Here is a 10,243-nt window from a genome sequence, read left to right as displayed (position 1 = left end):
AGGACCCAGGCTGGGCGAGGGGAAGGGGACCTTGGCGAGAGGCTCCAACGTCCGTCCTGGAGAGTCATCAGGCGCTGTGACTCCGGGGCAGCTGGGCTTACGTAGCCTCCTGGGGCGCTGGCCAGGTGACCCCGGTTAGGCTGATTGGCCTCCTGAGCTCCACCCCCATCACACACCGACCAACCGGCAACAGGTAACATGCTCTCGGGCCGTCACAGTGTGGTATATAAATACCAGTGGGGAGAGCTAGCCAAGACAAGCAGAAGACAAGCAGAAGACAAGCAGAAGACAGTGAAAGATGGAGACCTTCGTGGCTGTGTTTATTTTATCCCTGTTCTACCTTAGTGCAGCTGAGGTGCAGCAGCTGGATGACCGAGAAGGAGGGAGCAATGCTTCAGGGACCCCCAACATTGAGTCAGCTCGTCACTGTGCAGGTGACATTATATGGAGTCAGAACAATTGCTGCCAATTTTTTGTCATCTTAAGACAACTGGAGGCCAAACTGAAAAACACTGAGAAGCAATTGGAGGATCTGAGGGGAGAAGTCCGAGGTAAGAATATAAAGTAACAAAGCTATACATTTGTGTTTCGTCTTTGAATAGCTTACAAATTGTCTTCAGGTTTTGTAAGTTAAGTTAAACCAAATGTTTCATGACACCTTTCAAGGTCAGCGTGTGGCATTTGGAGCATCTTTAGACCACATTGGAAATGTTGGACCTTTCAACGCTGACATCACACTGACCTACAAGAAGGTCTACACAAACACCGGCGCATACAACCCTGGAACAGGTACACTTAGCAAGCAGATGTGTGTTAATTCAAACATAGTTTCATTTAGTAAATAGTGTAAATTCCTCTCTTTTGCTATGGATTAAATCCAAAGCACAACAGATGTAACTTTCTCTCTTTTTCATCCCCAGGTATTTTCACTGCTCCAGTCAAAGGAATCTATTACTTCAGCTTCTCTGGTCATAATATATCATCTAAACCAATGGGGCTGCGCCTGATGAAGAATGGAGAGCAGATGGTTACTGTGTACAACCATGCAGCTGGAAGCCGCTATGAGACGGCAACCAACGGCATGACTCTACAGCTTGAAGTGGGAGACCAGGTGTACATGAGACTCCGAGCGAACACCTGGATTTTTGATAATAGTAATAGCCACAGCACCTTCATTGGCCATTTGCTATTCCCTCTGTAGTGGTCGTTATATAATCTGATGAAGATAAGTCCAAGTTTTATTTTAACTCTGGTCTAGTCTTCAACAATTACAGAGAAAACATCTGGGTCTGTAGCAGCTAGATGCTATTGTTTGTGTTCCCTTGCTGTTGGTTTCTCTGTCAGCTGATTGGTCAGAGAGCGTAGAGCGGGTTTATCTTTATTGTTGTAAATGCTGATGATAGCAGCTCAGGAAATTTGACTCAATGTAAACATTTCATCCATGATTCAGGTTGGGGGAATCCAATGTCATGTGTACATAGAAAAATGTATATTAATTAAAAATGTATATTTGCCTTTAAAAAGTGTTTTGTTAATAAAGATGCTCTGATTCCAGCCAGAAAAGTTGCAAAACTGTTTCTCATTTTCTGTTTTTTTAATATGAGGTTCAATCTTGATATAATTGTTATATGACATGCCAAATCCAAAATTGTATTTCACTTAATAACTCTTGAATATTTAGGTTGACATTTTGAGAAACACACTAATTGTTATCAGTCGTGTGACAAGATTGGGTAAGAATGGATCTGTCCAATGTCAAAAAAGCTGAAATGCAAGTACAAGATGTAGTTTTGTCACTTTCTCTTTGACACAAGTCATTATAAAACACTTAAGTTAAGTCGTGCAGAATAAGGCATTAATAAGTGTTTTATAATGACTAATAAAGAGCCAATATACTGCTAATATGCATGTTAATTAACAACTATTGATGATGAATTTGTGTACCTTAATATAAAGTGTTACCCAAAAAGCTGAGATAGTGCAAGTACAAGATGTAGTTTTGTCACTTTCTCAAAGACACAAGTCATTTTATAACTTAAACTTAAAATGTGTACATTTAAGTACAACTTAAGCAAAGATACAATTTGTTAATCATTGAGCTTTATAGATGTAAAAAGGCTTGTCATTGGGATAGACTCAAAATGAACAGTTATTCATCATTGTTAGAAAAAGACCTGGTGCAACATGTGGCTCACTGGTGGAGATGTATTTTGTCGAGGAATGTATTAAATCAGGCCATGGCTGCAGAGGCAAAGTATTAAGTAGGAACAATTCAGTGAAGTGTCTTCATGGGAACAGCTGACAATTGCATTTTTAGCTATTCTTTTATTTTTGATGCAATACAAGATTGTGAATACAAATGTATTGTTCCTTTGAGCAAGGGTAAGATAACCAAAGACACCTTTGGCCGAAGACAGGACTTGGAATAAGTTATTAACTTTAATTTAATCAAAGTTATCACTCCAGCCACACATCAATCCCACTTCCAGAAATCATAAAAATAATGTTATGATTTATCTGAAAACCACAGCTGAACATTTCCATTATTTCCTGTTTGCTGCAACAATCAACTCAAACATTCATAAAGGCCTCATTACATGTTCAAACCTTCAGTTTTTCGACAGTACTGAAACTTTCAGCCACTGAATACATGGCAGCATGTCTGATGGGGGCCTCATGTGCGTTCATCAAGTCTAATTGACAAATGATTGCCGGGTCTCACGGTGTTAGTCCATATCAGGAGGTGATGAAAGCATTAGGAATTAAACAGGACAGAGAACCAGCTGAAACATAAAACATAAAAACAGCTTTTGTTTCTGTTCCTGGTGGCTCCAGCCAGAGAAACCTGCTTGTTTGTGAGGCAAGCCAAACAAAGCAAGAGGGGTATTTATGTCAGCATGTGATTGTCCGAAGCATTTTTACTTTTTTGTTTCCTTATTGAAAAATGTAAATGATGACTAAAAAAGGGAATGCAGCCAGGTTATGTGAACACGATAGACTTACTGGAACATCGGAGAAGTAAACTTGTGCAAGAGCAAGAACATTTCCTCTTCGGGATGGTATATAAAGCATTGTTGATTAAGTACAGGTCCACCAAGACTCAAATATGAAGACAATGGTTGCTGCATTGGCTCTTTGCCTCCTCTACCTGCCTGTCTACCAGGCATCCAGCATTGACATTGACAACAAAATTGAAGAGATGGAGGCCAGACTGACAAAGACTGAAAAAGAGTTGATGGATCACACACAGATGAACGGTAAGAAAAGACAAACCTATTTTTTAGACGATTCATGATCACGTTTATCTTTCAACACAGTAGTTGGTATTTCGTATAATACATTACCCTAATGCTGCAGAACATCTTGTAATGTTGAAGTATACGCAAGCAGGTGGTTTTGTTGACAATGATGTCTCTTTTTCAAGAAACACATGAGAACAAAAAACTATCTTCTCACTTCTGCACTAAAATGTTACAAGACAAAATCTAAAACTACAGTGTAGAAGTGCGTTGTTACAAGTAAAAGTCCTGCATTCAAATTCAAATAAGTAAAAGTGTAAATTAATTAGCATCAAAATATACTTATAGAATTCATTTTGGAGGATAACCTATTTCATAATATTGTATCTATATATTTATATAAAACTTTATATATGGCTTGTTAACTTGTGAATTTACCCCTCGGAAAATGTGTTGTGACTGAAGTAAAATTATAAAATCAGCTTTATAAAAAATTAAATAACAAAAAGTAATAGGAATACATTTGGCAGAATAGCCAGTTTCAGAGAAATCTATATTATGTTGTTGGATTATAATTATTGAGGCATTCAAGTGTTCATCACTTTAATGTTGTAGCTGTTTAAGGTAGAGTAATTTTGATTAGTCCAAATACTGCTGGGAAGCTTAATGTATTATAAAACATCATCATTGATTAGTTGATTGATATTTTGTATCAATCATCTTAATCTGCAAAGTAACTAAAAGTGTCAAATAACCAGGTAAAGGAAAAAAGTAAAATATTTAACTCAGAAATTAAGCATAAAGTTGCATAAAATAGGAAGTACCTCAACATTGTACTAAGTAAATGTGATCTTCTACCAGTGTAAATAACATCAGGGACAATCAATATATAATCGACGCACCAATGTTTACAATCCGAAATCCAAAACATATATTGATTTCACACTAGGAACTATTCATGTTTTATTGTTTTATGTCTCAATTATAAAAACACTTGTTCACAGGATTTAACAGGAGGTTGGTTTATTGTAGATGTAAGCACAGATCTGCAGTTTAAAGAATCCTGAAATGCTTTATTAAAGGCTCCATGAATGGAAGCATATTGATAGGACTGTACAGCTTTTATTTTCCTCAGTTGTACTTGCCTGCCTTCTGGAGGACAGAGAGGAGACAGCATCAGTATCCAAGGAAACATTTCAGTTTGACATCAGCATTAAGGCCTGATCAACGTAAAGTCTTATTAAGTTAGTCATTTCTTTCACCTAGAATATAAATACCCAGCCTTATAGAAATAATCACAAAGTGGATGCACACATATTGAATTCATTGGCCTAAGCGCATCTAGCTAAATGGAGATAATACAGTGGATGAATGTGGGGGGACTGAGAGCACCTCTGGGTGTCTGCTGTGTCCTCCCACACAGTGTACAGTGTGAGAGGCAGAGCATTTAGTCTATTTCAGTGCCTGAATATGTGAGATCTTTTCTTCACTCTTCCCTCACACCATAGAGAGCCAGAAGAATGATGACATCTTAAGAGACCTGGAGGCCAAACTGAAAGACACTGAGAAACAAGTAGAGGATCTGAGGGCAGACGTCCAAGGTAAGAATATAAAGTAAATAGACACTATGTTTTCATTTATTTTAGGTAGGCCTATGGCTTGCATTGTTTCAACTTGATGACACTTTTTAAACAAAAATGTTTTTATGTAGCCTTTCATGGTCAGGATGTGGCATTTGGAGCATCTTCAGGCCTAGCTACACATTTTGGACCTTTCCCCGCTGCAATCACACTGACCTACAAGAACGTCTTCACAAACATCGGCGGCGCATACCAGCCTGGAACAGGTAAACTGAGCAACATGATGTGTGTTAACGGTCCCCTATTATACTCTTTTCCAATAATATATTATAGGTCTCAGATATATACAAAACATGTCTCTGAAGTGTTTGGCTTGAAATACCGAACAGATCATGCATTGCATCCCATAATCCCCTCTGTTTCAGCCCTGTTTCAAAAGTGCTGATTCTGTGTCTTTTACTTTAGATGAAAATAAGGTGCCACTCCCCACGCCCCTCTGAGAGATATTTGGTTTAATAAAACACAATAGTGCTCTAGGAGGAGATTCAACTATGGCGCAGTGTGCTAGTGCGTTGATCCTCAGATCAGGGGAGTTGGGGAACACCATTTTGAAAACTTGACCGCGTCTGCAGTCAACAATAAGCCTTTGTGTCCTTGGTATTCATTGTTACATGTCAATTATTATTAATTATAATGTGGGCGGGCTTTTACCTTGGTTGGTTATTGGCTAATGGTTGCACAACCCAAAAGAAACATTGTGACATCACCAGGTGGCCGACATCTGATCAGCTCATTTCCAGACAGGTTTTTATATAAATGGATCAGGACAACAAGAGAATGTTTTTACCTGAAACTTTCCCAATCTCTTTACACAGAGGGGACACATGTTTATGTATAAAAGACATGAAAAAGTGGATTTTGCATAATAGGTGACCTTTAAGGCTCAATGCACAACAGATTAACAGTAACTTTCTCTCTTTTTCATCCCCAGGTATTTTCACTGCTCCAGTCAAAGGAGTCTATTACTTCAGCTTCTCTGCTAATCATGTATCATCTAAACCAAGTGGGCTGCGCCTGATGAAGAATGGAGAGAAGATGGTTAGTGTGTACAACTCAGCAGCTGGAAACCTCCATCAGACAGCAGCCAACGGCATGACTCTGCAGCTTGAAGTGGGAGACCAGGTGTACATGAGACTCCAGACGAACACCTGGATTTTTGATAATGTTAATACCTACAGCACCTTCAATGGTTTTCTGTTATTCTCTCTGTAGTGGTCTGCTTTATAACCTGAAGGTAGCAAGGCTGGAATGATCTTCAAAAATTCTCGATAACATATTTGGATCTTTAGCAGCCACTCTGTTAGTTTTCTCTCTTAGCTGATTTGGTGGTGGGACAACTTTAATCAAACACTAAATATAGGTTAAAAGAAATCCCTATTATAAGTGTGCACATTGAAACATTAAAAACGTAGAAAAATGTATATTCATTGAGTAAATGTTTGCTATATAAACTGTTTCTATTAATAAAGCTACACATTTAAAGCATTAAACCGCAATTTTGTTTAATTTGTATTTGACTTAATTGTAATTAAAATGCTAAACTTAACTTACTTCAAATGTAACTTGTTCCTCTGTCAAGTTCATATTATCTACCAATTTGACACTGTAGTGTAATTTGGAATAAACTGAAAGATGTTTATTAATTGAGGTTATCATAACATTTTTGACAATTTCATTTTTCATTTCCATCTTTATTTTGAACAGATTAAAAAAAGTGAAAAACAGAATACCGTATTGTTAGAATACAGTATTTATCAATATTCATAATAATATTTATATATTCAACATAAAATAGTCATAAATCATAATTATGTGTCTGAAAGGGAGCAGGAGGAAGCAAATGCTTATTAATTCCCACCCCTTACTTACTGCTGATCAATGATTATCCTTTAAATCATTTCTGCAAGTTATTCCTACGTACTTGCATATTTACATTTATACATACATTTACAATAATTTCTCATCTTCAATCACCTTTCTTCATTCTCATAGTTTTCCAAGAAAGTGTTTTCTGTAGGCTACATCCTTTTAAACTGAATTATATTTGAGCTAGGTTTACTGCTGCCTTTGGTAGGATCAAAGACCAAATCAAAGATACATATTTTCCTTCTATCTGTAGTGCCATTATTTTGGAGTGAGTTGACAAATGTTAGAGACAGAAGAAAAATATGAACATTTGATTTTGAACTGTGCCTGTAAAAACCCGAAAAAGGGGTACAACAGTTAGCCTAAATCTTTGTCCCAAACTTTGAAAACCTGAAATAAATACAATAAATTACTACAGCTCCTAACTTCCAAGGTACAAATTAACCTAAGGAGTTAAATCCGACTAATAGTTGAGCTTTAGGAAAGCAGTTTTTATTTATCTTTTCACAGATCTAGGCGATAGCTTTTTCCCTCTGTCACATTCTTTATGCTAAGCTAGCCTGCTGCTCACTAATGCTTTATATGTGTCGAAACATGCATAGGTGGTATCGATCTTGTTATCTATCACTCTCAGCAAGTAAGAGAATAAGTACACTTTTGAGCTTTAAAGTACACACTTTGGCAGAGGTGGAAGAAGTACTTAGATCTTGTACTTGAGTAAAAGTACCAGAGTGTAGGAATAATACACAAGTAAAAGTCCTGCATTCAAAATGTTACTCAAGTTAAAGTACAAAAGTATTAGCATAACAAATATTAAAGTACTTATTATGCAGATTGGTCCATTTCAGAATGATATATATTATATGTTTTGATTATACTTATTGATGCATTAATGTGTTTATCAAAGCTGGCAAAGCAGGGTAGCTTGTGAATTTACTCCAGGTGAAACTAAAGTCTTTTTAAGTGTGTTTATATTTCACATTATTAATCCAAATCTTTAAAGCAATTAAAGGACATAATACAAGTAGTGGAGGAAAAGTACACTATTTACCTCTGAATTGCAGTGGAGTAGAAGTACAAAGTAGCATAACATTGAAATAGTCAAGTAAAGTACAAGTACCTCAAAATTGTACTTACGTACAGTACTTAAGTTAATCTACTTAGTTACATTACCCCACTGGCGATTGGTATATTTTTTAATATAAATTCTAAAAGAAAGTGAGCAAGTCCATTTCATTGAAGTTGACAGACAGGTGGGGTAAAATGTGTTAACCAGCGAAAGCATATTGAGTGAAAACTATAAGAAGTGGTAATGGTGTCATTGTAAGCTTATCATGATAGCAGCATGCCATCTAAAGAGTTATTTCTTGTGAAGAAGCAAGCTTTTTTCCTTTACGGCTTCGTCAGCAGTTACAGACTATTTAACTAAAACCTCAGTCAAGCTCTATGTACAGCACACAATGAAAGACTTACTTCCACATTTCTTCACATTCTTGCTGCTGGGGTCAGACTGAGTGTGTGCATTGTCAGCTGTCACATATAGGTCTGAGTTCATGTGGTTAACAAGTAAGACACAAAAGCTCTTCAATAGTCTACATGAGAGAAGGTGTTTATGAGGGAGAAGTTCCAGCAGTGACATACTGTATGGCATTATTTTGAGGGGAATTTGTCTGAATGTGACAATTTCTGTCTCTGGATTTGCGTCCAAACAGCTCATAGAAGAACAGCCAGTGTCATATGATCCTGCTGGCTTCTTTGCTCAAATCAAATCACATGGAGCCATTGGATGCACCCCAGCCTCACATGTGAAATCGATTCTTCCGTTCCCCAACGTGTCCCTCCTTCATTTTTTTATCAAAGAGTTTAGATCCAAGGACATACTTCTCAGGGCATTTCTGGTCTGGGGTCACGTCTTGTGTTATGGGCACCGGCAGAAGGACTGTGACAATGCAGAACATTTATTTCTACATTTTAAAGAGGAACTGCGTATCTGTTGCAACATTTCATAGATCTGAGGTGAAGTTACCACAACACAGGAAGCACTATATCGTCCACCCTTCCTTTCCTCCACACACTAAAGATGCCCAATGTGTCAGTAAGCTGTGTTGCATGCATGCATCAACATGCTAATGTCAATAGAGGCCTACTGTAAGTAAACAGGTTGTATGTTACATAAAATAAGCTGACGTAAAAATGTATTATATTTGACATCTATTGCACATGTTTTACTATGCCAGGATGATTGTGAAATTCAGGATGAACAGTAGCGTTTGTGTAATTTTGCAGTAAGATGGTGTCAGATTTTAGGCAGCTCTGAAGGCGTAGAAGCAGTTTGAAAATGGGTAACACTATGCATAATTATTTATATCATTTTTATACAGTTACAGAAGAAAGGCCCGGTCATATTTACTATACAGGTTTCAACAACTTTGAGTTAAACAGCACTTTACTATCGCATAGTTTGCACGAGTATAACATTTAAGGTAAATTGACTACAACCCTGTTTTCTTTTCAAATGTTGTCCTGCTAAAAGACAACAACACTCCACCAGAATATCTTTTTTGTATCTGACTTTGAACATGTGACATCAATACTGATCAATGTTGCATTTACTGTTTAACAGATTCCAGTGAACTTATAACCATACATTAAAACCACTAAAGTGCTTTGTAAATAAATGTGACTTTCATTTGCAGCTGTCCAATGAATGTAGTAAAAAATAAAGTATTTTGAATGTAGTGGAGTAGAAATATAGAGTAGCATAAAAATAAATACTTATTAGAAATACATCTACCTCAATGTGTACATAATGTACTTTTTCTACTGATAGGCAGTGACAATATTTTCTATTCATTGAGGAGTATTTTACACCTGTGCATCAAAGTGGACACATTTAGCTGCTTGCAAGAATACAGAATCTGTAGCTTAGCAACCAGCTTAATTAGTTTGACACCTCTATCATACACCTTATTTTGTGCTTTTCTTAAGAAATGATTCCCTTAAATATTACAGGATCGCTTCTGTTTTTCTGCTTTTCTTTTTAAATGAAAGGCGAATGTCTCATAATAATAATAAACATTATGAGCTTTTTGTGACTCATGTTGCCGTGCAGTCAGCGTTGCTGTACTGTATGTTCATCTCCTGCTGTTTTGTGCATGAAAAACTCCATTAATGTTCTAAGAAATACATTTTTCAAGATAAAGAAATGAAGGCCACCTGTTCCTTCACCAATGATCATTAAGATGGAATATATTGTATATAAATGTGCAGTCCATGACAGTAGATTCCAGCTGAGCTCTGATTTAGTGCAACGTGATTTTGCTTTAGAGTTGTAGCTTGGATAACCAGGCAGTGACAGTTGCAGTGACTGGAGACGATCATTGTGAAAACAAAGTAAGCATTGCTAGAGTCATTGAAGGGACCCTTTCTTCAGGTCGGACCTGAATAGTGTGAGCATGTGCTTTGGTAATCTGACCTTGAATCTCCGCGGTTAGAGGG

The 10,243-nt window shown here is 37.0% G+C and overlaps 2 protein-coding genes across 2 annotated transcripts; both read left to right on the top strand.

The window, feature by feature from the left end:
• Positions 1 to 274: 274 nt before the first annotated feature.
• On the top strand, positions 275 to 1,567 carry LOC117488915 (complement C1q-like protein 4). The gene is made up of 3 exons (XM_034138074.1): positions 275 to 551; positions 667 to 789; positions 921 to 1,567. Exons 1-3 carry the CDS (start codon positions 299 to 301, stop codon positions 1,199 to 1,201), a joined length of 657 nt encoding a protein of 218 aa, XP_033993965.1. The 5' UTR covers positions 275 to 298; the 3' UTR covers positions 1,202 to 1,567.
• Positions 1,568 to 3,053: 1,486 nt separating this feature from the next.
• LOC117488913 (complement C1q tumor necrosis factor-related protein 3-like) lies at positions 3,054 to 6,369 on the top strand. Its single transcript, XM_034138073.1, has 4 exons — positions 3,054 to 3,257; positions 4,748 to 4,840; positions 4,951 to 5,085; positions 5,811 to 6,369. The coding sequence occupies exons 1-4, from the start codon at positions 3,107 to 3,109 to the stop codon at positions 6,089 to 6,091; spliced, it is 660 nt and encodes a 219-aa protein (XP_033993964.1). The 5' UTR covers positions 3,054 to 3,106; the 3' UTR covers positions 6,092 to 6,369.
• Positions 6,370 to 10,243: the final 3,874 nt, after the last annotated feature.

This window comes from Trematomus bernacchii, unplaced genomic scaffold (assembly GCF_902827165.1).
Source record: "Trematomus bernacchii unplaced genomic scaffold, fTreBer1.1, whole genome shotgun sequence".
In the NCBI taxonomy this organism is placed as follows: Eukaryota; Metazoa; Chordata; class Actinopteri; order Perciformes; family Nototheniidae; genus Trematomus; species Trematomus bernacchii.
The sequence above is the reverse complement of the archived record's forward strand: the minus strand, read 5'-3'. Positions and strand labels throughout refer to the sequence as shown.

Excerpts from the sequence above, each read along its gene's own strand:
- LOC117488915 (XM_034138074.1), top strand. The coding sequence starts at position 299 with ATGGAGACCTTCGTGGCTGTGTTTATTTTATCCCTGTTCTACCTTAGT. Across the intron at positions 552-666 it reads TCTGAGGGGAGAAGTCCGAG|GTCAGCGTGTGGCATTTGGA; the intron begins GTAAGAATATAA and ends ACACCTTTCAAG. Across the intron at positions 790-920 it reads CGCATACAACCCTGGAACAG|GTATTTTCACTGCTCCAGTC; the intron begins GTACACTTAGCA and ends TTTCATCCCCAG.
- LOC117488913 (XM_034138073.1), top strand. The coding sequence starts at position 3,107 with ATGAAGACAATGGTTGCTGCATTGGCTCTTTGCCTCCTCTACCTGCCT. Across the intron at positions 4,841-4,950 it reads TCTGAGGGCAGACGTCCAAG|CCTTTCATGGTCAGGATGTG; the intron begins GTAAGAATATAA and ends GTTTTTATGTAG. Across the intron at positions 5,086-5,810 it reads CGCATACCAGCCTGGAACAG|GTATTTTCACTGCTCCAGTC; the intron begins GTAAACTGAGCA and ends TTTCATCCCCAG.